A 26210-nucleotide genomic window follows, 5' to 3' on the forward strand; every position below is an offset into this window, starting at 1 on the left:
GTCAACTGGGCCTTTAAAAGTTAAAACGAACACTTAGGATTGAGCCCAGAAATGAATTGGTAGTTGCTGTACTGAAGCCAGGTCTTGTAAACATTCTGGCAGCTGCATTCAGGACCAGTCAAAGCTTATGATCTACAAAGGCTGAGCCACATGGAGCACATTAGAGTAATCCAATCTGGAAGTGACCGCGGCATGAATAGCTGGCTACTCCTGGCTTTTCAAGGGAAGGATGCAGCTGACCCACATGCTGAAAAAAGGTACTTCCAGCCACAAGATCATCCAGTTGCCAGGCTGGGTCTTGGAGTACTCCCAAGCTGTGGCTGACTTTTAAAGGAGTGCAACTATGTGCAAAAGAAACAGAACACCAGCGCTTCTAACACCAAACCCTCAACTACCCATTGCCTCTATTTTGTCTGGATTAAACACCAGCTACTTCACCCTCATCTGCTCCAAAACTGATTTCCTTAAGGACTTTTACAGGCAGGGCACAGCAGAACCACCCCTTCTTGCTTGTTCCATTAATTGGTAATCAGATCTATACTCTCTGGGTATGGAAGCTCCATTTTTAGCTATCATAGCTAATTGCCAGTGGTAGACTTTCCCTATTGAATTTGGCTACAACATCACCGATGGGCACGCACCTATTAGGAAGTAAATCCCATTCATATCAAGGGGGCTTGTTACCAAGGAAATCAGCTTTAGTTATATGGCTGTGATTTCCCCTCTGCCAAAATCAAAACTCATGCAGGTGGGAAGAATGGCAGAGCAGCCAGGAGGGTTGAATCTAAAATTGGGTAGTAAGGTTTCTTGTAGCACCAGTCTGCCGGATAATGTGTCACTTTGATGTGTCCCTTGAGAATCATGCATGACAACTGCATGGACAACCATGTCAATCTGTTTCGACAGGCCACACTGGCTGTTGTAGCTTTTCAACATGTGTAAACGCTACTAGAAGAGGTAAGTGTATGGGAGGTGATTTGGGTTTGGTTTCCAGGTTTTTCCTTGCTTTCTGCATAAGGGTTTTGTAACATTTGCTGGAGGCCCTAAATGGCAGGATTGGTGTAATAGACAGATATAAATGGTATTTAAATACAGATTTTCTTCAAGCATGCCCTTTCATCTTGACCTGAGCTCTTAGGCTTATGGAGATATCCAGAACAAGCCTTTCAGAGTCTCCTATAACATTTGCAGAAGGCTTTTAGAGTGCCTTTACTTCCATAAGGACACACCAGATTGTCCTGTTTGTCGTTCTGTCTGCTTGGTAGGTAATGCTGGTAATAGATGCAGCCGTGACTCATTTGGAGAACTTGCAGTGCCTGGAAGAATACCTTGCCAACCTGGGTAAGAAACACCAGGCAGTTGGTGTGAAGGTGGAGTCTTTTTCGGTAAGGAGCCTTTTCGTTTTGAGATGTATCTGTGGCACTGTTGACTTGCTTTGAATTCTTCCCTCAGCTTTCCAGGTTTGTGTTGCAGGAAGATACATGTTGGGAAATCAGTACAGATTGAGGAGGAGGAACAAGGTCATGGAGGGTTTTGAGAGGACAAAAAACTTGCTCAGGATCCCCGAGTGGATGGGAAACCAGTGGAGAGAGTTAAGAGGGGAGAGTCACATGGTCTGAATAAGTCACAAAATAAGTGAGCAGACTTCTGAGCTGTTTTAGACCTGGGTGGATGAAGGAGAGGGGTGCATGGAAGAAGGAAAGTTGGGGTGACCTAAGAGCTACGACGTCTGCAGTTGAGATAGTCGTAAGTCCTGGAGGAGATTTACAGACTGGATGGGATTAGCTTTCTGAAAAATTCATTAGCCATTACTCAGCTCAGCCTCCAGTTCCAAACAAAACTTGCAAGATCCTCTGAGGCAGAGAAGTAAAAAGCAAGGTAGTCTATTGTTAGGCAAACGGGGGATAAATAATGGTTGACAGCGCCAGTAAGAGCCAAATTGAGAGGATTACTTGGAACCTGGAGGGTGTGTGCCTCCACCATCACTCTGAAAGTAAAGTTCCATTTTTTAGATAGTAGAAAATCACCCCCACCCCTTCCTTAAGAGCTGCTTCTTTTTGAATGCTGATTCTGCTGTCTCCTGTTTGATTTGCAGGCTGTGGGCGAATCCTTGCTGTATATGCTGGAAAAATGCCACGGCCCCGCTTTCAATGTGAATGTGCGTGAGGCCTGGACCAAGCTGTACAGCATTGTGGTAAAAGCCATGAGCTGCGGCTGGGATGTTCCCAGAAAAGTGGAATAAACCTGGACCCAGGATGCTTGAGTGGGAACAGCTACGAGGAGAAAGCAAGCTTGCCTTTCTAGCTCTGTGTATTTCAGAGTAATCTCAACATTTCTGTCTCTCTTTCTCGTTTTACTCTTGCATTCCCCATCTTTCTTGTGGTAATGTGATGACGCTCCCCTATTTCAGTGTTGCAGTTCCACGTATCTGTTTGCAGGGGGCAAAAGAGAGCCAAGCCGGAATTAAAAACTGAAATGCCAACTGCAGCTAGCGGCTTTCCTTCCAAAAGGCATGTTATCATTCTCTTTATTTCCCCATTGCCTTTCGAAGAGTAATTACAAAGATTTCTTAGCACAGAAGGATGATTGTACTAGCTTTCCCCCCTTGAGATTGTGAGCCTGCGATTGTTTCAGTGAAGCTAAGCAGGAGTGTGTGCATTTCCTTGGGATTATCCAAGCAGTGTAGCTTCCCCCCTGCCTTTTAAAGTGGGTTAATTCTACAGTAAGGCTCCTGTTTGTATGCCTGAGCTGCTAGATGGTTGGATTTTGAAATGCTTGGCCACAAGTTAGAACTTGAAAGCCAGTGGGAATGCAGCAGCTGCCAGTTCCGTGAGCATGTGGAAATAAAATCTTGTAGTGAAATTAGTGACAGATGCGGCTTTTATCCTGGGGAAAGCTTCCAAAATTCATCCTGGATTCTGGCCAAAGGAGAGTCTGTAGTATAAAACCCATTTCTGGGCAACTGCTTTGCTGCCATTCCTCTCCTCCCCAGGCATTTCTGGTATAGCCTTCCAGGTGCTTGACAGAATCCTCCTTTGCTCTTTGCCCAAATCTTAATGAAAGCAACTTAGTTCTTGGGGTTGTTTTGGAACCCATCTGGGGGTGGGGTGGGGAGTAGGAAACCTAGAAAAGATTTTTGGTGTGGTGGATGAACATTTAAAACTCCTCACCCCTTGCTTTTCAATCTAGGTGCAGATAAGGCCCCTAAGAAAACTTGAGGTGGGGCAGGGGTGGTCTGGTTGTATCGAGAGGAGGCAAGGGTGTGTGTGTGTGCATTGTCCTGGTATGGACAGTCCTCCTTGATGACTGACAGGGGTTGTTGTGGTTCCTCCACTTAATCTGCTACCTTATAGGTGGCCTAGGCAAACTGATTAGGCAGTGTGAATGGTCCCGCTGTCACCATTGGTAGAGAACGACCAGTGGTTGACACTGGGCCCCTGAAAGGTAGCTAAAGTTCACTTAAAACAGTTTAGCAGGCCCAACCATCAAGGCCTGGGAGCCCTAATTAGGCCCATGGCTGGAGCTGCCTGTCCCAGTAGAAATAGTGACAAACAATTTACTGGGCCTCTGGGAAGCCATTTTTTTGCTTGTGCTTTACGCATGACCAACAGACCAAATTCAAGTCCTACCCGGTCATATCTTGTGATTTATATACGATATGTGAGCTTCCATACGAAGTGCCAACAACTGCCCACTCACGACTGTGAATTTGGTTCACGTGCGAGGGGAACCCGTTGTGTGTCAAAGCTTAGTTCAGAGATGTGTTTGAGTTTGTTGCAGTGTTTGTGCAGGCCTTTTTCTGTTTTGTGAGCAATTCCTTTTTATGAGTTTTCCATCATGTCTCTATATTTAAATTCCAAAGCAGCCTAGGGACAGCTATTTTGAAATGTGCTGAGAGCTGCACAAAAGGGGCAATGCCAGCAGGGATGGCTGGTGCCCATTGGGCCAGAAAGCAGAGAGGCCCAACTGTAGGTGGAGCCAATAATTCTAGGTTTCCCCCCTCTCATTCTAGTTCTTCCCTAGGTGTTGAGCACTAGCCTAGTGGGATCAAACCTTCTCAATATTTTTATTTTTGGGGGGAGGGCGTGTATTGAAAGTGACATATTTTGTATACTCACAACCCAGGTGGGGAGGATACAGAGGCTCCAGTTCCTCTGATAATTTATCCCTTCTTCCTCCCTGCTCAAATACCCCAATCTCAGGATACTTTCAAACAGCTCTAGGTTTGTGGAAGTAGATAAGATTCCTTTGTTACCCCTCACCCTAAACTTATTGTGAATGATGGTGGTGGCGAGAGTGCTAATAGCTGGATAAAATTTAAAATTCCTAGAGGTAAACAGAAAGTTGCTTCATGGAAGTAGCAATTGAGAAAACAAATATTAATGACCCAGACACGGTCACATTCTTTTGTCATCAGAAATGCTTTCTCCTACACAAATGTAAGAATTGTGTTTAAATGCACTGATTTCATGCTGTCTAGAAAAGAGAACCTGAATCCTCAAACTAGGGTTTTTGAAATTATTTGCAGAGCTTTGTATTAAACAATTGTGTGTCCCATAACGTTATATAACTGCAAGCCAGTCTTACAACCATTGTGACTGAGGCCTAGTTCTCTGAAGCAGCAGGGGAGGAAATAAGCCTATTTCTGGGTTCCACTGCTTCAGACTCTGGCAGGGAGGGTAGACTTATGAAATTGAATGGTTCTCTATACAAAAACATTTGCTGCACCTAGAAAATAAAATGCCAAGGAGAAAGGGGATAGCTTACCCCAACCCCATGCGTATAAAGCTGGGCCCTTTGTAAGCTTTTCACAGCTCTCTTCACGTTTTGTGTGTGCCATATTTTGTTGCATTCCAAAAGAAATAAAAAACATGGTGTTGCTGTATCTCAGACCTGTTTGGGGTGTTGTGGGTCTCCTGCAAAGCAAAAATTGTTATATTTCACTTACTTGGGAAAGTAGCAGCGTGAGAGGAGTATAATCTCAACACTCAGACATGTCAGTCCTGTGTGCGGCAGCTGTGAATAAGGTGAATTCTGGCTTGGGAAAAGTCTGGAAAGACTGCTATGCAAATTTTATGCTATACATAAAGCTGCTATACAAATTCTGTGGTGGAACCAATATGGAATAGTTCTGGTTGCCTTGCAGAGCTGCAAAAGATGCAGAAATTGGGAGCTCAAATGATCAAGGGGCTGATGAAGCAAGTCCCCTATGACTAAAGGTTGCAATATTTGGGACTTTTCAGTTTAGAAGAAAGGTGAATTGGGGTGAAGCATGTGTATTATTATGTATGGTGTAGAGAAAGGGAAGGTTTTCTGCTTCATAGTACTTCATCCGATGAAACTAAAACACTGGGAGATTAAGGACAGAAAAAAAGGAAGTCCACCACACAGCACAGAATGCACTATCACAAGATGTAGTGATAGCAACCAACCTGGTTAGGTTTAAAACACGATTAGACAAATTCATTCAGGTTACCAATAGCTACTCACCATGACTGTGTACTACCTTCAATATTGAAAAAATAAAGTTGCTGGGGAACGTTGAGTGGGGAGAATGTCCTGCTTATGAAACTCAAGCACTCAGTCTTGGTGAGAACAAGATGCTGGACTATATGGTTCTTTGCATTTGATCCTGGAGGGTTTCTTATATGAGCTATTCTCTCCTCTGGAAAGACTAAAAGGGCATGCCGATCATGGGGTCACAGTCACTCCCCACTACAGTCAGTTGTATTGCATTTTACTTGTTGTAATTATTTCTGAATCTGCATCTTTACATATAAATTAGCACGTGCCCCTTTTTAGTCATGTGTATGTGGCCTCATCACCCTTTTTGCCATCCTCCATTGCCATCATTGAGAAGGCTGCAGGTGTGGGTGGATGTCTGGAAGTTCTCCTGGGCCTGGGCCAGATGACTAGAACCGCAAGAGTTCCTCTGAAAGTGGGGGGGGGGGATTTACCATCCCTGTGGTTTTATACTAAGCATAAGAATCCTGGCAGGAGGAAGCTAGCTTTGTGGGAGCTCCCATTTCCATAGTAACCGGAGCAGGAGTTTGTCGAGGCAGATGGCTGCCTACAACAGCAGCAGCAGCAGGTATCCTTTCTCATTACCAGAGAGGTGGGGACTTGTCCTGGGTGGGAGTGAGGTTATCAGAGGCTAAAAAAATACTATTTCTTAGTTTGACTAGGGATGCACTGGCCAAACAGCTGAAAGACAGGCTCCTTTGCTACAGACCATCGGGTGCCAAGATTGGCAGAGGGGGCCCTCTTGGGAGTTCCTCTGCTCTCAGAGGCTTGGGGTAGCGGCAGCTTGGAATAGGGCACTTTCTGTGGCAGCCCCTAAACTGCAGAGCTCGGTTCCCACAGAGGTGTGTCCAACACCTTCATCATACAGCTTCCGGAGGATGCGGAAGATGCAACTCTTCAGCCTGCCTTTTGACACTTGAGGTGTATATTTTCAGGACTCACCTTATTTTTGTGATTTCAAGTTGTTTTAAACTGTTTTTGATACAGAGTTGGAGGGGCTCCTGGGGGCAATCTTATCCAGCCTCCTGCAATGTGAGGAATTACAACTGAAGCATCCCTGACAGATGACCACCCAACCTCTGCTTAAAAACTTCCAAGGAAGGAGAGTCCACCACCTTCTGAGGGAGTCTGTACCAGAGTTGAACAGCTCTGTCAGAAAGCTCTTTCTATTGCTTGGGCAGAATCTCCTTTCTTGTCCTTTGAATCCATTGGTTTGGGTCCTACCCTCTGCAGCAGCAGAAAACAAGCTTGTTCCATCTTCCATGTGACAGCCCTTTGGCTATTTGAAGGTGGCTAACACACCACCTAAACCACTTGAGCTTTCCTTCTCATTACGCCCAAGACCTTGCTCTCTCATTGAACAAAAGCAAAAGGGGACCTCTCAGGTTTCTGATATGCTTGGCAAGGGCCTCCTTCTCCTCCTCCTGTTTTGAGTTAGCATCACTCTGCGTCAACATGTGCAGCTCAACCCCAGGCACCAGCTGGGCGAAGTAACTTTATTCAAGGCACGGTCATAGCAATAAATATAACAAGAAGATACATAACTCTGGCACATTCCTAGAGGGCAACAGCCAAGGGAAAGACAAAAGACCAGAGCTTCCCAAAGACACCATACCCAACTCACAGGCACTTTGCCTCCATAAAAGAGAAGCGGCTAAGACAGGAGGCCTCGAGGTTTGCTACATTAGCATGTGACTAGGCAAAGGTAATTTCATAGGTTCCAAGGAGGGAGTAGTCAGGAACCGCTTACTCACGCTACAGCACTAGACTCAACCACCCCTTCCTCAAATGCAGCCAGATACGGCACTCAATAATAGGGTGGAAGAAACCTGTGATGGCATTCGTGCTGGATTAAGGTGAGTCCCTTCAACTGAGTCACATTCTGGGGTTCCACACCTCAACTTCTCTGCCTGTTTGTGAGGCATACACAACCTTCCCCCTTTCAGAAACGAGCCACAGCGTTCAATGAAGTATTAACCTTTCCTCTCCTTCTGGCAGATGTGGGCCTGCTGCTCCCTTCTCTGAGGACTCGAGTGGCTCCAATTTCTTACCTGTGGGAAATGTTGAAGAAACCCAGCACAGATAATAGCATAGAGATGCCTGACTATTGATACTACATGAAAAAGACTCATTTGGATAAGGAGGCCCTATCCTCTAATACACCAGAAGCCTGACCCTGTGCATATTCACTCAGATGCTAAGTTCCACTGCAGTCAGCAGGGCTTCCCCCAAGTTATGTGGGCATAGCTTCAGATGTGTCATTAGCTCAGTCCTGCTGCACTGGAGGCTGAGCCAAGCAATCTTACCAAGGCAGACAGACAGTACTTCATGCCACCTATTCACTGACATAGCTGGTGCTGGATCTTGCGGAATCACCAGTTCTCTACTGCTCACATCAAGTTTTCAAATGACTATTTTAGGGACAATATGACTACACATCCTGCAACAGACATGTGTGTGAGATTATTAGGAGCAACGATGTACATTACCAAATGTTGCTAAAGGCAGATAGTCCCCAAAGGGTACAGGAAAGGTTTGTAAACTTATACCCACAAAGCTGGAGCCTTGCAATCCTGCCAGCTTCTGGAGGATGGGAGCTCACCAGTCCAGTTTCAGAGTGGTGTGTTGCCTTTATTTCAGCCAGTCCTCTTTTGTAACCACATGACTTAGTCCATGTGTGTACACACACACACACACACACACACACACACCCTCTTCTGTGCTACGATTACTCAACATTCCAACCCTCTGCCTCTGAAACCTGTCACAGGCGACAGGACTGGCTCCTGGAACAGAATAACTAATACAGTCGCAGGCCACAAGCAACATCAAAAGGTGCAGACACAGTCTGCAAAAACAATTTACTGTCTCACAATTTTCTGCGAAACCTCAAAACACCAAGAAAGACCGACCATTCCTCTTATGCATGTGCTTGTTTCCTCTTTGGACAGCGTCCAAGAACCCCCAGCCCCTGGAAAAAACATTAATTTATTTTTTAAACAATCCACAACCCAGTTTTAAAAAAAATGAATTTAACTCTCTTCGGTTAAACTGGAGATTGCTTTATGGCTCCCTGTATCTTCATCACTTGTTCACTAACATGTCCGTTTTTTCCTTCGCCTGTTTTTTAAAAAGTGGGCAGGTGACTGTGCATGGCACAAACTGCTTCTGAAATTGGGCTGCTGCATTTACTACTACACTGAGGCAATACACTTAAAGGGTGTCTTTTCTTTCCATAATAAAAGGCTGCAGTGTGGAGAATAACGCTACAGACTCTTCCGTGGCCGCACATGAGAGAAGCTAAAGCAATGAAAGATAATCTGTATTGCATAGATAAGGTTGAAGTTCACTCCCCAGTTAAAAGGATCTCAGGGTTGCCAAACACATTAAAAAAATTCTACATGGGACTACACATTAATATACTGTATTTTACTGTACGTACACTCAAGCAACATGGTGTTCATCCAGCAAAATAGACGTATCTCATCGCACCAGCCGACTGATAATTTGCCTGTTAATTCTTACATCGAAGGTGGGGATTTTTTTGTACTCTGCATGAGACTCTGGAAACCACCTCTCAGCAGAGAGTTCTAGGCTGTACAGGGTTGACCGTGGCAAATTTGTGGTTGGATCTCCCAACATATTCCACTAAACACCAAGCAGAAGTGGTCATGAATTACCATATTTTTTGCTCTATAAGACTCTTTCCCTCTTAAAAAGTAAGGGGAAATGTGTGTGCGTCTTATGGAGCAAATGCAGGCTGCGCAGCTATCCCAGAAGCCAGAACAGCAAGAGGGATTGCTGCTTTCACTGCACAGCGATCCCTCTTGCTGTTCTGGCTTCTGAGATTCAGAATATTTTTTTTCTTGTTTTCCTGCTCCAAAAACTAGGTGCGTCTTGTGGTCTGGTGCGTCTTATAGAGCGAAAAATACGGTAGATTGTTGCACTGGTGGTGGTGTAAGCGTTTAACCTTTCCTCTCTGGGTGAACTAAAAGCAGAGTGACCAATTTTTAATTAACTAGTCCTAAGGTAGCCAGATGCAAAAGAAGACAGAGCCCCACAACCATTAATATCTGGACACAAGAGGGATTTCAGCAGGTCTAAGTTGCTGTACAACTCTTATAGGTGCCACTGTCCTTCCTCATTTGCATTAAGGCTACTCTATCTAGTTTGCCTTTCTTACATACATGTGAGTAACTAAGCAAGAAACAAGTGGGCAGCTCACCCTAGAGACACAGATGTAGCCAAGCCTCTGTGCTGCCTCTGATGCTGGGCTTTTGCTTCATGGGGGCAGGAATGGAGACTTACTCTATGACGTCCCTATGCAGCCTCTATATATTAGAAGGAATGCTGTGTTATAGGCATTTTTATCTGTGGCAAGGTGTATGAATGATCTTCAGCTAAGAAAGGGAAATTCTGGGAAGCAGATTTACCTGGGCATAATTCCCACTGCTTTTAATGGGATTTACTTCCTGGATAGTAATTGCAGGTAAGCTTCTAATAGAAATCTTTTTATTTAGCTATAATCGCAAGGTGCTTTTTCTGTTTCTCAAACAGCAGTGGGCAACCTAGATCTGCCCTGTTCAAAACAGGCCTTGAAGATGGAAACAGGGCTTCTTCTACCTTCTCTCCCGACACCTACTATGCCTTTTGACAGTTGCATGGACAGCAGAAATCTAAGAGGCAAACCTCTTATAACAGCGACAGAGTAGCTTGGGAACAACTTTCCCAAATACAGCACCAGCATGCTAGGAAAGTTTCACCCACTTAAGAGCTGTGAGACAGGCAGTAATTCAGCGCACAGGAGTCCTGCTAGAAAAAAGGCATGGCAATTCTGATTTGTATGCACATCACCTAATACTTCTCCTTCCTGCTTGCTCTCTTGCGGCTTTTACTTAGCTCCTAAGTAAAAAAATTTGGGCAGCCTCATCCCAGGTTCTGAGCACAGCAGCCCATGAGAGAAAACTCACTCCATTACTCCTAGGGACTTTGCAGAATCATAGATTAAGAGTCTCATGTTCTACGGACATGAATGATGGTGAAGCACTGATCTAATGGGCTAGTATATAATGCAGTTGAGCCAGAGAAAGTCCTATACAACAGTGGAGGTTTCAAAGTAAAATGGAGTCATTCCCATGCACAAGTCTATCCTGGAAGGCACACCTATCATTTGGAGACAAGGGGGCTGGCCTGTGATATCATGCAGCCTGTGCACTGGCAGCTTAGAACATGCTGGTGTACAAATGGGTTATTGTCACAGAAGGGTCGAGATGTCACCACTGCCTGCCTGCCATCCCACCCAGCTCTCAAGCCAGTGCCAAATTAGCTGTGATTGTGACATAACCATATGTTTAAACTTGGATCTGTAATGAAGATCCTGAAAGTGAAGCAGGTGTGGAGATCCAATTTATGGAGCACAAGGGGCATATGAGTGATGTGTACCAAACCTGTAACCCTCCCCAGGGCTCAACCCCCTGCAGAAAGTTATCTAGCCCCCTAATCAGGGCACTAGCTGTTCGTTTAGCTCCTCTCCCACACATGCTCTCCTTTTGCCTTAAAAGTTTGACTCTACCCCTGGTTTCTAGGGGTTTGCATCAGATCTAGATTTATACACACAGCTCTGCTGCTGTCCTGTTTGGTTTGGGCTCAGCTTCTACACAATCTCATTCATCACCCCCACCCCACCCCGCCTTCAAGTTTGCTTTCAAACAAGGAACCAGGCAGTTTCCAACACGGTTGGAAAAAAGGTAAGCAAAAATCCGAACATGGCCATTATTCTGGGCATAAAGCACACAACCAGTCAAACCTAGAAAAACAGAGACAAGTCAGGCCTGTCACTTAGGCCACACTGAGAAAGAAAGTCTTTTTTTCAGAGGCAGTGAATTTGGGCAAAAGCAACAACCGCAGCAGCAACAAATGGGCATATAAAAAATGAAGCAGCTAAAGCACCTGTCTTTTGCAAATGCCCCTCTTGCACTCAGGAAACAATTGGGAGTTTGCTTCTGCAACAAATGCATTACACCGGGCTGTGCAGTCAACTTGAATGTGTCTCGGGAGTCACCATTCTGCTCTCTACTCCACACACCCGCACCCAAATGTTTTATAGACAGGTTTGTCGCTACTGGGCGCATGATGCTATTTAAATCCAGACAGTCTCTTGCTCCTGCTGGTCTGAGCAGAGAAGGCTGCCCCCAATAGAGAAACATCTTCCTCTACCAAGAAAAGAATATAAATGAAAAGCAAAAATAGTGGAAGGTGAGGGAGACCAACTGGGGCAATGGAGAGAAGGGAAGATTTGTCAGAAGACACAAAAAGAGTCAAGCAATGGCAGTCTGTAGCCCTGGAGCAGAAGGATGAGAGGCAACATGTGGAACATGCTGCTGTTAAACAGCTGGGAGTAAAAAACTGAAGTAACACTGCCTACGCAGAACCTCCCTGTTCGTTCCATCTCTGCTGGAGAGTTGAGCTGCCATCCCAACACTGTGGCCAAGAGAACTGCAGCACTGAAGGCCCATTGTGCATCAGCCTGAGTGGTTCTGGCCTAAGTAGCAAAGCCAGACCTTTGCTCAAAACTGGTTTACAGCAGGACTGATATGGCAACTCAGAGCAATCTAGGCCTTGGGACATAATGCTTCCCCTCCGGCACTCTTAATACTCAAAATGTTTCTCTGGTCTGTCTCGTCACTCTGAGAGCAGGTGGTCAATGATAGCGGGTTTGGTCATCCAGCACTGGCCCGGTTCTGTATTCGCCCTCCGTGCTCTCCAGCTCTGTTTCAAAGCTCTGCAGGCCTCCCTCCTCCATGTTCTCGGCTTGCTCCAGGCGGCTGCCCATGGTGCCGTAAGACTGGTGAGCTGGGGAGGCTGCTGGCGTTAGGCTTAGTTCTGGCTCCTGAAGCACTGTAGCCACAAACATCTACAACACAAAGCACAAGGAAGTTACAATTCCGAGGTCCTTTGCTTTGCATCTTGCTGGAAAGACAAATTTCTCCTGTAACTCTTCCCTTTTGTGAAAGGATAGTGACTGCAGAAACGCTGGCACGTGGGCCTTGCCAGTCTGCATGAGGGAACCGGGACATTGCAAGCAAGTGTGCAAGGCCAGGAAGGGAGGCATACAGGAAATGGAAGATATACTTACATTTGAATTGGGGGTTGAAGAGATGCTGCTCCTTTCTGTATCATTGAAGGCACCTTCAGATTGCTCAGACATCTGCTTGCAGGTGGAGAGGAGAATAAAGTTGGGCGAGGGACAGAAAACAGGGATTGATGCTCGACCCGTAGCTCCCAAAATGGTGATTCTCCCAAAAGCAAGTGTTACAAACCTGGAGCCCTCCATATCTTGTTGGACTACATTTCCTATTATCTGGCTGGAACCAATGGGAGGGTCAAAACTTCTCCATCCCTGCTGTAGGTCAATAGATCATGGCTATTTTTGAGGTGGACGCCTTGTGAAAACACCCTCATCTAAGGGGATATACTACTGAACTTAGACTAGGGAGACCCCCGGGTCAAATATCCACTCATTCACGAAGATCATGGGCTAAAACGCCTCACAAAATTATTGTGAGGACAAAATGGACCATAAAGCACACATGCCGCTTGGAGCTCCTTGGAGAAAAAGTGGAATACAAACCTAAAAGGCACAAAATGAGCTGTCACTGCACTCTGAGAATGCACTTCTCTTTGTTTTCAGGCTATTCAAGGGAAATTACTAAGATTGTGGGGAAGTGAAAAATAGTTGTGTGACTCAGTGTATTATAGTGCCTTTTGAGGTACAAAAATGTAACACTAAAGAATAATGCAACCATAAAGAGGGAGAACGAATGCCCCCAAATAACCAGGAAACCATAAAAGGGGTACCCAGTAGTAACAAAGACACACAATGTAAAATATCAGCAAGACTTGCAGCAGCATTTCTTTTTCTGTTTTCTCGCTGATACTCTGAAGTCCTATTTAATTCCTTATTGGAGTCATCAGGATTCAACAAGCACATACATAATTCTTCCAAGATTAGACAGCTTCACCTACAGTATCCAAACCTGCTTGACAGAACTATATTCTTTTGGTCAGCATTTGAGAGTTGATTCCCCCCCTCCCCGGTATTCTGCATACTCGTATGTTGTGTTTGTGTCATTTGACAGAAGGGTTTGGGCAGAGGTCAGTCGAGGTCTACTAGTACATCTCTGCCTGGTTTGTGGTGTATCAGCAAGGGTTTCCTGACTCTTAACAACAGCAACAAAACAACTTTCCCTGACTAAATTTGGCTGCTGAAACCAAGAATGCTAACCAGGACCAGACTTTAGTCTGACAGGACTGTGAGATCAGTTCTGGTACCGAAGATAAACTCCTCCATTCAGAATGTGTTCCAAGGCATCCAATTCTCTATATGTATTTTCTAAAGTAGATCTGACAAGCATTTCACCTTTTTGGTAAAAGGTTTAATGCACGCATCCATCCATTTCAAAGCAAATGTATGTAGCGCAACATTTTAAAAGTGGTTGTGGGTGGAACATGCTAGTCTGAGAAGTGTGTACATGCATCGTAAATAATATTGTGGTAACCATCTCCCCATGCTTGGATTTTCCTCGTGTAGCTCAGGTGACAAGTGGTCATGAGCAAATGTAAGAAACAGCACACAGTAAACTGGGCACATTCTTGCCTTTCTTACCTGGTAACTGGAGGGCTTCCTTGGATGCAGCTTCTTCAGACAAAGGCCAAAGAAGGAAGAAAGGATGCAGGAGACAAGGACCACGCAGGTGAAAATGGTGATGGGTCTGATGGAGCCTACAGTGTTGACAGACCAGGAAATGACATTAGGTGCCACTGCTTTCTCTGCCTACAATTTAAAGTAGTCTGCAACTCCTGAGACCCAAACCTGCTTTTGTAAGGAGCAAGGCCTGTCACATCTGGATGAGGGCTCTCTAAATCACCAGTGGTGAATCTGTGCCCCTTTAGATGTTATTGGACTCACCAGCCCCAGCCAACACAACATTCAAAGCAACTTCCTGGGGGGTAAATGGATGCGCTCAGTCTGGATACTACTCAACCTTTCCTAAATAAATGTCAACAAGCCCCAGCCTTAGAGGAAGAAGGTTCAGCTCAGGGTATGCTTGATGGCAGCCCTTGCCTACCTAGTCGGATGACGGAGAAGAAGAGCAGCCAGAACATGCAGAGGATGGGAGCTACCACCACCTGGCTCACAGCTGCTGTGTGGATGCGCTGGTTCAGTTTGGTGGGGATGTAGACATAGTAAATGTTGTAGCGGTCAACCATGTGCTTCAGCAGCATATACAGCAAACCTGCAGGCACCGATATGGGAGCAAAAGGACAAGGAATGGTCAAAGGAGATGCTGGTAGGCAAGAAGATAAGGGGCTTGGTCAAGAGAGATTTTGCAGCAGACGATTCAGTGGGAGAGGCTACAGCTTAGCTAGTAGTGGGACACATGCTCTGCATGCAGGAGGCCCCAGATTCAATCCCTGGCTTCTTCTGTTAAAAAAGGATTCCAGGTAGCTGGGCTGGGAAAGACCTCTGCCTGTGACCGTTGAGAGTTGCTGGCAGCCAGGAGTACTGGGCAGAATGGAATACAAATCCTGTACACCGGGCAAAGTACAAGCCCATAGTCATTTTCTGTCCATAAAGTGTACTTTGGGAATGGGGTATTATAATTCAATGTGAAAGAGCTAAAACCTAAATAAATGTAGCTTAATATGCATTATTTACACATTATTACATTATTTACACAGAGCCTCCAGCTGCTGTTGGACTACAACTCCCATCATCCTTAGCTAGCAGGACCAGTGGTCAGGGATGATGGGAATTGTGGTCCAAAAACAAATGGAGACCCAAGTTTGGGAAACCCTGAGCTAGAGATTTGCTTTTTATTAAAACCAAACCAAACCAAACCAAACCAAACCAAACCAAACCAAACCAAACCCAGAACACTAATAATTCAGAGGAGCCTGGAATATCTTGGTGTGTGTGTTGGTAGAAGAACACAGGAAGCTGCCTTATAACTGAGTCAGAGCAGCAGCATCTACACTAATTGGCTCAGTATTGTCTCTACCAATTGATTTCAGCTCTACAAAGTCTCAGAATGAGTTTCCCAGAGACTGAATTCTGTGCGTGCAAAGCACATGCTCTACCACTAAGGTACGGTCCTTCCTCTTGTGTCAAGGCTACAGCCTTGAGCACAAATGCATAAAAACATCTAAGACAGGGGTAGGCATTATGGTGCCCTTCAGATGCTGTTGGATTACTCCCAGCATTCCCGACTGGGGAAGATGAGAGGTGGACTCCAACATCATTTGAAGGGCACCATATTGGCTACTCCTGATCTAAAGTTTTTTAATGTAGAACGTATGGCAGCCCAGTGTTTGCCCAGTGGATTGGAGTGCAGCCATGTGGATTTTGGTAAGGCTGCTTTTAGCTGTGAAATGCAACTGCATGGTAGCAGAGCCCCACGTTTTGCCCTGAATCCTATTAGGCAAACTTCAGCAGCCGCCCTGCCCAGCAGCCCCATCTCTACTCCCCATATCCTTCCCCATCCTGAAATCTGACTAGGATATTGATTTTCTCAAGTGACTAGACAAGGAAGGAACTTTGGGGGGCTGGCAGAGATACTTACCAAAGGGGACAATAATGGGGCAGGTGATGCTATAGGTCATGACAACAGCAAATATACAGCAGGTCCAGGCATACTCCAATCCAAACTGGAACTCATAAGCTTGGTTCTAAGGAAAACACAGCAGCATATTTATCCTGTTGTCTTCTACTTCATCATGAGGAGAGCTAAAAGAACACTTGTTGGCTGGGTTAGCACACTTAAAAGCCTTGAGCCAATATGATTTGTTTCCCTTAGCTACGGTTAAGCATTACATCTATGTACCTAAACCATGGTTAAGTATTGGCCACAAACTAGGATGCAAAATCATGGTTGAAATAGGTTGCAAACCCACTACATTGGCCTGCACAAACTGCTGTTGAGGCAGCTTCCCTGCCTCCTGAGCTTCTCTTGCCTGCAAAGCAACAATCAGGTTTTGCTAACATCTCCTTAGATATGCCCTTTACAAGCTACATCATGGTTTCAATGTTTCTTTGGGATGTTAAGCAGTGTCTAGGCAACAGTGCTAACCATGGTTAATGCGTTAAGCATTGTCTGCTCTGGGCCCATCAGAAGCCCTCTTTGGGTGTCTAATACTCATGTGATTGAAATTATGTTAAGGGCCTCTGTGTTGCATCTCCACTGCCCAGCCACACCACCCTCCACTCACAGGAGGAGGAAGTCTAAAGTAGGGGAGATTCCCTACATTATTTAGCATCATACACAACCAGGATTGTATAGGCAGGGTTGTGCACACAGGGAGCCTAGACATGTGTAGATCCCACTTCAAACCTTCTCCCTCCCCCAAAGTGTGGACGGCAGTGGAGGCCAGCAGATGGTGACACAGTAAAAGAGGTGGGTCCAGCAAGTTCAACTCTCTCTTTGCCCCTTGCATGATAAATATCATGACAGTGAACTCCCAAATACAGCTTGACTTTCATGAGATTCCTGCTCCATAAGAACCTGGGCCACTAGAACCCTTCTCCCAAGATTGCTGTCCTTGTTTTCCAATTTTATATCTGCAAGAACAATGCACAGGCAAGTGCCCTTCTGTGAAAAGAGGAAGCTAAGCTTCTCAAGAAGTGAAATTTTGTTCTCACTCACACACTGCTGAAACACATAGAATATATACATAATCCTGGAGACTAATAAATCTCCAGGACTGAAGCTTGCCCTAAGTTGATGTTTCTCATAAACCTTTGGAGAAGCTGAACCTCAAGCCTGGCTATTTGTGAGTTTTTTGGTTGGGGGTGGGTGGCATTTCCACACCCTTACAGGACAGAGTTGCTTCAGAACAAAACATAACAAGAGGGAATCCCAGAGATTCACAAAACACAGAAGTGCCAAGAGAACAGCCTTCTGGTCCTAAGACAGGATGGCATGTGGCTGAGTGTGAGTGAGAAAGTAATGAAACCGCAAACCCGCTTGATGTGGAGCCGCTCCGGTTCAGACTTGGCAAAGCAGAGCCGCGTGGCATAGACAATGAGTCCAGGGATGCGCAGCAACTCCATGGCTGTCCCAATCAGGCTGGAGGTGACAACATAGTTGACAAAGAAAGCACCGTTGTCGGGCAGGAAAACACACCTAGGTGGGAAGAAACCAGGGGCGGAGAAGTGAGAGGAGAGATGCTCTAAACAGACTGGGAAAAAGTGGCACTTCCAGAAACCGTTGCTGAGAACCAAGGCCACACATGCTCGTGACGTACCTCATAAACACAAACCAGGGCACCCATCCTGCCAGCAGAACCGGTGAGCCCTCTTTGTCTCACACACAGTTCTGAGCAATACTCACTGAAACTTGATCTCTGCCTGATCCACAAAGTGGGTGTCAAAGAGCCAGCGGAAGAAGAGATCCAAACTGGGGAAGGAGAACAGAGAGCAAGAATGAAACAGAGGCTTATTCTTTTGCCAAGGAAACTTATGCAGGACCCCCAGGCCACTAGTCTACCCCACTGAAGGTTGGGGCTATGCCAGCAGGACCACCATGCCAGCTTCACCAGTGGGTCTGTGCATTCCCAACTTCAGCGGCACTTGGCCCTAGCCTGTACATGGAAGCTATAGTGATGCTGGTGCTGGGAGGGAGGGGAGGCTCTGCTCCACCACCACAGCTGCTGCTGGTGTCGCCTTTAGGATTTTTGTTGTGTAGCCCCAAGGCCCCTGTGATTTGCCCCTCTCCGGACCTTCATACACACTGCCCTCTTATACAGATAAAGACTGAAGTCGTGAAATACCACCTACTACTTTGTCTCTACTTTCTCATGCTCCAGCTGGTACGCAGGCTAAGACCCTACCTGCCCGCGGACTGTCTCACCAGAGTGGGGCATGCTCTAGTTATCTCACGCTTGGACTACTGCAACGCGCTCTACGTGGGGCTACCTTTGAAGGTGACCCGGAAACTGCAATTAATCCAGAAAGCGGCAGCTAGACTGGTGACTGGAAGTGGCCGCCGGGACCACATAACACCGGTTCTGTGAGATCTGCATTGGCTCCCAGTACGTTTCCGAGCACAATTCGAAGTGTTGTTGCTGACCTTTAAAGCCCTAAACGGCCTCGGTCCTGTATACCTGAAGGAGCGTCTCCACCCCCATCGTTCAGCCCGGACACTGAGATCCAGCGCCGAGGACCTTCTGGTGGTTCCCTCATTGCGAGAAGTAAGGTTACAGGGAACCAGGCAGAGGGCCTTCTTGGTAGTGGTGCCCACTATGTGGAACACCCTCCCTTCAGATGTGAAGGAAATAAGTAGCTATCCTATCTTTAAAAGACATCTGAAGGCTGCCTTGTTTAGGGAAGTTTTTAATATTTAATGCTGCCTTGTTTTTAATACTTGATTGGGAGCCGCCCAGAGTGGCTGGGGAAACTCAGCCAGAAGGGCGGGGTATAAATAATAAATTATTATTATTATTATTATATTATTATCATGCAAATCAAAATGCCCGAGAAAGCATTTATTTTGCTTTAGAAAGGAAGAACGGAGTGCCAAGTCAAGTCTCAATCCTAAATAAATTTACCTCTAAGATGAGCTTAATTTTCTCTTTTGAAAGGAGTGGATTCAATTTACCTTCCTTTTATATGACAGTAAGCTTAATATCAGCAAATCACTTAAAAAACAAGGTTTTATGTGGTAATTTGAGCTACCACATGGAAAACACACTTGTGCAGATCTCCCCCAAATCTCAGGTGCTGCTGATTCACTTCTGGCTTTAAATCTTGCCAACTACTTATTCAGAACTGCTGGTCTCCCTATCAGAGGGGGGCTGAACTGCAGTGTGTTCTGTGAGACAGGAAGCATGCATTCAGTCTGCAAACAAAAGGCCTCCAAGAGGCTTCACAAAAGGCCTGAATAAAGGAAGAATGATTTGTGTTTTAACATCTGCAAGTTGCTTTGTACCTGGTCAATCCAAGTGAGGGCAAGATGATAACCATAAACACCAGGAAAAAATAACACTTGTGCATTGTGAGCTGATTCTCATTTGACCTGAAAGGGAAAAAACAACAACAACACATATTTATCCCACCATATTTATCTCATGGGGAGAGACAATCAGCAACGTAACAGGAGCTAGGTTAGAATTTTGTAGTAAAACTCTCGAAATGATACTACTAAAGCAACCTGATAAAAACACCCTCAGATTCAGTAATAAATATCACAAAATGTCACTGAAACACACTTTGAGGTTTTGATGAGGACTTTGCATTTTTCCTTTTTTGGTTTTTGTTTAGATTGGTTTGTTTTTTCTTGTATTGTATTATGAAAAGCCTTAATAAACTCTGATTTAAATAAAGCAGCATACACTGTGTGTTGCATAATGGTTATAGTGTTGGAATAGGACCTTGGAGGCCAGGGTTAGAATCATAGAATCATAGAGTTGGAATAGACCACAAGGGCCATTGAGTCCAACCCCCTGCCAAGCAGGAGTGGGGTTCAAGTCCGCACTCAGCCATGAAGCTCACTGAATGACCTGGGGCCAGTCACCGCCTCTCAGCCTAAGCTACCTCACAGGGTTGTTTTGATGAAATAGGGAGGAGGAGGAGAAACATGTACCCCACCTTGAGATAAAGGCAGTGTCTCAATGTAATAAATAACAACAACAATAATGAGAGTTACAAACCCTTTTGCTCCAATATGAATAAATAAAATAAAGCATGGGGTTCTTTTAGGGTTTACCAGGTTTTTTCTTTTAACTTGGGAAACCATGCTATTAAAACAACCAGATAAAAGGATTCCCAGATTCAGCAATGAATTTTACTGACTGTTACTGTCACAGCCAGGTAGACCCCCAGAGAAACTCTGAAAATGCGTAATGCAACAAAATCTAACCCCTGGGGTGTGTTTCCAGCATAAAACCATTTTAAAAGTTGTGGGTGTAAGGATATGAGTTACCTTGTCCAGTGCGATTCGAAGAAAGCAGAGTAGTACACAATGAAAGGCAGGAACACTGAGAAAGCCCAGAGCAGCAGCGTGGGGAAGAACTGGGTGACAATAGGATTCTGGGAAATGAGATAGAAAGGAGAAATAATATTTCTTAATACTTTTACTGAGAATCCAGCAGCTTCTCTCCCTGCCGCATCCTGGGAACAGGACTAAAAGAATACAACTTCTCCTTGATAGTGCATAGCCTAGGTTCCCTCTCATTGCTGCTAATTCGGTCACTGACTGTAAGTGCGGCTTGGGGGAAAAACAACGCCACATCAAAGGCAAAAAAGGATGAATGGCTGTTCTGTGCTGGGAGATTTCTGCCACAGCTCCTTCTCTAAACCAGAGGATCACCTGTGTTATTCTTCTTTTGGTGCAACAACCTATTCAGTATCGGGATGCATTTGAAGATCAAAGATGAAAATGGCAAGTACCATAGCACAGAGCACACAGCAGTCTGGCTCCCCTGGGCAGAGCAGTGCTAAAGGCTCCACTATCAGGACATTAGGCAGAGATTTTATTCCCTGTCCAGTGCTTTCACAGGTATATGCTTCTCTTTTGAGGGTGGATGGGCATGGAATGGGCAAGCCCTGAAAAGCAGGGAGTGGGAATGTTACCCTCCCCATAGTTGGGCTCTAGTACCAATAGGGAAGAACCCCACAGGGGACAGCAGTGTGCACCTTGAGGCTCTCCACAGGCCGTGTGACGTTGAACATGTCCATGGTGTTGACAATGATGGCAGGCGTGGTGAGGAAGAAGAGGAGGATGAAGAGGCAGATGTTGAGCACGACAAATCGCACCCACCACGAAGCACCGCTGACGGATAAGTTCTCCCTACAAGAAAGAAAGCATGAGGAGCCTGCAGAGTGCAGGGAAGGCAGCCGGCCAAGAGGTGACAGCAGCTGCCGTCAACCTGATGCCTTCCAGATGTGTTAAGACTACAACTCCCATCAGCCCCAGCCAGCACGACTGCAGACCGAAACACATAGAGGGCACCAGGTTAGTGAAGGCGGAGTTAAAAAGTTCCCATCTCATAATAACACTCTTGCCCTCACTTTTGGGGTTTAGGACTTCTGCATAAATCTCAATATCTAACTAGAAATATACTGATTGTGTGCAAAGTGTTTGCAGTTGTTTGCAACATGCTGGCTGCTGAAATTAGTGATTGTTTTAAAAAGGTAACACTGGATTGAGGATTATTTGCTTTGTGGATGACCAATCAGTGGCACACTGTACCCACAAAAGCATGGTGTTTGCTGGATTATGCAGATGTTTGGAAGCATCTACAGATGAATACAGTGGTACCTCGCAAGACGAATGCCTCGCAAGACAAAAAAGTCGCTAGACGAAAGGTTTTTCCGTTTTCGATTTGCCTCGCAAGACGAATTTCCCCTATGGGCTTGCTTCGCAAGACGAAAATGTCTCGCGACTTTGTTTTCTTTGTCTAAAAACTAAGACATGTTTTGTTTATAAAGTTAATTTATTTTCCCTTCAATTTTTGAACTGCTCTTTACAGTATGTGTGACTTTAAAGAGCAGTTAATAAACTGTTGTTGTACCAAATTTGGCTTTGTTTGGACTTTTTTTGACCATAGGAACGCATTAATTGATTTTCAATGCATTCCTATGGGATTTCGTGCTTCACAAGACGAAAAATTCGCTAGACAACAAAAATTGCGGAACGAATTAATTTCGTCTTGCGGGGCACCACTGTACTCACTTCAGCCAGATAGGTCTGCTAGGTGGCCAAGGAGAAGGGCCATAACTCAAGTGATTTAGCATCTGCTTTTCATGCAAAAGATCCAAGGTTCAATCTCTGGTGTCTCCAGGTAAAGTTAGGAGAAACTCCCAGTCAGTATAGACAAAACTGAGTAGATGGACTCAGTATAAGGCAGTTTTCTTTGGTCATTGCGGAAGCTACAAAAATCCTGTCAATATCCTTGAGAACAGTTTCCACACCACCTTTGTGTAGTGTATTAATTGCAGTCAGCAGATGGTGCTATTGTTTCACCCAGTTCTTCCACAAGCAACGATACAAAAACAGCTAAGATTCTAAGGTGCAGTAAGAAATCAATTGCGGCATACGCTTTTGTGGGCTCGAGTCCAGTTCATCAGTTGCGTGCGGTGTAAGCCCTAGTTGCAGGTATATCTACACATGGAAGGGTAGTAAGCAGTGAGATCGGAGGGAAATAAAATGCAAAAATCACAGGCACTGACCTCATTGCTTACAATTCCCCAATCAACTATGTATATACATGCACTTGAGGATTATTCTTCATGCAACTGGTGAGCTGGAATGTGGTCTGTAAAAGCTAATGCTGCAATAAATTGGTTAGTCTTTTGGGCACCACAGAGTAACATAACTTTCCCTGTGGAAATATATTAAAAAGTCTGCCTTCTGCCACATGAATGTGTCTGAATTCCAACGTTCTCCTCTATGACTGCGTACACATTCAAAGCACATTTCATTGTGAACTGCCCTGAAATCTATGGGTAGAGGGTGGTACAACAACAACAACAACAACAACAACAACAACAACAACGATTTTGTTGCTCAAAGAATTCTGGGCATTGTAGCTTGGGAAGGCTTGCTGGGAATTTTAACCCTGAGGAATGAACTGCAGTGCCTTGAGGGGGAAAATATGCTTTGAAGGTATAGTTGTACTCAGCCAAATCTCCCTGAGGCACTGGCTGCGGGGTAGCTCAGGACTCCATGGCTGCCATAACGACCATGGGGCTGTCCCAACATGTCACTGGGCGAACGCATGTGGCAGGCCACACTCTGAACCTTGTTTTCTCAACTGGGTAGGAAGAAGGTGATCCAAAAGTGGGAGATACTGACATCAGTCCCTTGTCATGGTCAGATCACTTCCTGCTGAGATTTAGGCTTTTGGCACCTTTTACCCTCTGCAGAGGTGGCAGAACTATTAGGATGGTCTGCCCTTGGAGTCTAATGGATCCACCTACAGCTTACCAGAGCACAGATTACAGAAGTTAGGCTATTCTCATTTTGTATTTTTATGTTGTGAACTGCCCTGTGATCTTCAGATGAAGGGTGGTATACAGATGTAATAAATAATAACAAATAATTTCCCTAGGGATTCATTTCAGTATGTAATGTTAGTTGCCTCAATTACCGTTTTCTCAATTTTGCTGAATTTTTATGTAGTGAATTTTTAACAGTGGCTACAAAAAAGCACCAGAATAACCAAACACTCTCTGGACTCACCAGCATATTTCAACATCAGTGCCCAAAGGAACATTTACATCTCTCTCTCTTTTCTGCCTGATGTCACTGCCCAGGCCAGCCTCCCGTAACCTGATGCTGTGCTGGATGGGGCTGACAGACGCTTTCTAAAACATATTGGGGGCACTAGGTTGGAGAAGACTGGCCTAGGGTTTAAAGTGGTGGATTTGCTAGTCTCGAAACACCCAAAAGTATAACACGGAATCTTAAAATTTCAACATGTTGAACTTGCCCCTTGCCTTGATGCTCCCTTGAAAACCAAGATGGCAGAAGCATGGGAACTTACCAGATGATGTCATTGGGAGCGGGGGCATAGCTGACCCCCCAGCAATGGGATTTCACCACTGTGGTAACAGAAGACTGTTGTGGATGCTTGCGACACCAGACACGGCTGTAATCCTTCAGAATACTGGGGGAGAGAAGAGGCAACAGCTGGAGGAGGGTGGTCCAATACCCTTGGTAGTGGCGCCCGCCCTGTGGAACACCCTCCCACCAGATGTCAAGGAAATAAACAACTTTCTGACATTTAGAAGACATCTGAAGGCAGCCCTGTTTAGGGAGGTTTTTTAATGTTTGATGTTTTATTGTGTTTTTAATATCCTGTTGGAAGCCACCCAGAGTAGGTGGGGAGGCCCGGCCAGATGGGCAGGGTATAAGTAATAAATGATGATGATGCAGAAGGTCCCAGGTTCAATCCCTGGCATCTCCAATAGGGCTGGGAGAGATCGCTGCCCCAAACCCTGGAAAACAACAGCCAGCCAGTCAATACTGAGTCAGATGGGCCAATGTATAAGGGTCAGATGGCCTCTGTATAAGGCAGTTTCCTATATTCCTAATGTTCCCCTTGGAGATAATCCTTTCTGACCTCAAATACGGTGCAAGTTAAGACGTTCAGTGTGAACAAACTCCTAGAGAAATTAGTAGTAGCAGGGAACACTCACGTGGCTGTCATCCTCTCATCCTGAAATGTGACAAAAGCCATGTCGAGGCGTTTCAGCGCAATCCGGCTTCGCTCTGCATTAAATTCATCTGTCAATTTCTCTTCTAGCTCCCCATAGTATTGCTCTGCATCTACCTAGCAGGGAGAAAAGGAAGCATGCTCAGTTATTGGTTCTGCTTTGAAATGCCTGTGAGAGTAAATGCAGAATGAAGTTATCATCTTCTGTCTTCACGCATTCTCTGAAAGGCTGCTGCTTCCTGAAACGCCAACTACCGCACAATTATTTTTTTTGTGAGACAGCAAGAATGATATATACTGGTTTAATCTAGGCATTTTCCATCACCAATGTAAACTGATTATACTTGCTGTAATGAGGTGGAGTAAAAGTCCAAGGCCAGACTCCGCAATAAAGTTGGTAGCAAGCAAACATTCATCAGCTGCCAAATTCTAGCCCAGGAGTTGCAACTGGAGTGAATCAGCTGTCACAGGAAGGTGTGTGCATGCAAGTGAGAGAGATTAACTGCGTCATTCCAGCCCTTTCAGGCAGACACTACTTGAAAAAGAACAGCAATAACTATGTCAAGGAGACTATGGTCTCAGTTGGAATAACAGCTGCCAGCTGCCAGACAGTATTCCAGCAAGGCCTCTAGATGGTGCAAGCTGAAGCACGTCTTCCAAGATGACGTAGAACCGTGAAACAGTTTGTAACAGTTTCAGCCCTGCCTTTAGTCCCAGCCTGAAATATTGGGCCCATTTTTAATTTTCACTACCTCATGTGCCTTTCTCTATATCTCTCTCCCTCAGACACACTGTCTATGGATATTCTAATGATCCCCGCTTCTGTCCCAATTTGAAATGCTGGGCCCATTTTTAACCTCATGTATCCATTTCTCTATAAATTATTGTCTTCACTGAGCTTTCTCTCGGTGCTCAGACAATCCCCTTTAGTCCTAATCTGAAACACTGGGCCTTAAAAAAATAAATAAATCCCTTGTGTGTCTGTCTTTATACAACCCTTTCTCTATGTTCTGAACACAGAGGAAGAGAGACACAAACAAGCCTCCTCACACATTTACAAAATGTGCATGCAGAATGGGGGAAAGAGTGCCACTGGTGTGGACCATCTCTGACTTGGGCTTAACAAAATTGTGGGTCCCAATTCACCAGGTGAAGGCCAGTTGTGTAGCAGACCAATTTCAGCTCTGTCATGAACTGGGTCCAGGGGACAGGCAAGTGCTCAAGAAAAACACACACACTCCCATTTCCAAGTTTTTCTCCCCTGTCACTGGGTGACATTTCCCTGGGGCTGCTTAAGAAAGACCTGTGTGCCCCGAGGGAAGGCAGAAGCTAGGAGACTTGGGCCAGGGAGCACTAACCATCAGCTCCTGACAGAACCATCAAGAGGTCTGAGAGAACTGTTGGAGCAGGCCTTTCCCCCACCACCTTCCCTGGGGCTGCTCAAGAAAGGCCTGTGCAGCCTGAGGGAAGGC

General features: G+C 45.4%; 2 protein-coding genes across 11 annotated transcripts in view; one reads left to right on the forward strand and one right to left on the reverse strand.

Annotated features, from left to right (window-relative positions):
* NGB (neuroglobin) overlaps window positions 1–4890 on the forward strand; it is a 15304-nt gene extending 10414 nt beyond the window's left edge. Inside the window, exons 3-4 of the mRNA XM_083503700.1 lie at window positions 1266–1385; window positions 2096–4890. Of these exons, the coding sequence (XP_083359826.1) occupies window positions 1266–1385; window positions 2096–2242 (267 nt within the window). The 3' untranslated portion in view covers window positions 2243–4890. The remainder of the gene's footprint in view (window positions 1–1265; window positions 1386–2095) is intronic.
* A 2091-nt stretch (window positions 4891–6981) lies between these two features.
* TMEM63C (transmembrane protein 63C) overlaps window positions 6982–26210 on the reverse strand; it is a 72794-nt gene continuing 53565 nt past the window's right edge. For 5 of the 10 annotated variants that reach the window (XM_083501742.1, XM_083501739.1, XM_083501747.1 and 2 more), the window contains 12 exons: window positions 24722–24855; window positions 24067–24189; window positions 21215–21368; window positions 20502–20608; window positions 19509–19595; window positions 17913–17978; window positions 17543–17705; window positions 16146–16251; window positions 14652–14819; window positions 14189–14304; window positions 12659–12730; window positions 10014–12436 (listed from right to left, as the gene is read on the reverse strand). In XM_083501742.1, coding sequence (XP_083357868.1) covers window positions 12224–12436; window positions 12659–12730; window positions 14189–14304; window positions 14652–14819; window positions 16146–16251; window positions 17543–17705; window positions 17913–17978; window positions 19509–19595; window positions 20502–20608; window positions 21215–21368; window positions 24067–24189; window positions 24722–24855 — 1509 coding nt within the window. In that variant the 3' untranslated portion in view covers window positions 10014–12223. Of the gene's footprint in view, window positions 12437–12658; window positions 12734–14188; window positions 14305–14651; window positions 14820–16145; window positions 16252–17542; window positions 17706–17912; window positions 17979–19508; window positions 19596–20501; window positions 20609–21214; window positions 21369–24066; window positions 24190–24721; window positions 24856–26210 lie in introns of all 10 variants that reach the window. The other 5 variants (XM_083501744.1, XM_083501738.1, XM_083501740.1 and 2 more) reach the window with 2 other exon arrangements.

This window comes from Podarcis liolepis (assembly GCF_965112155.1).
Source record: "Podarcis liolepis genome assembly, chromosome: 1".
In the NCBI taxonomy this organism is placed as follows: domain Eukaryota; kingdom Metazoa; phylum Chordata; class Lepidosauria; order Squamata; family Lacertidae; genus Podarcis; species Podarcis liolepis.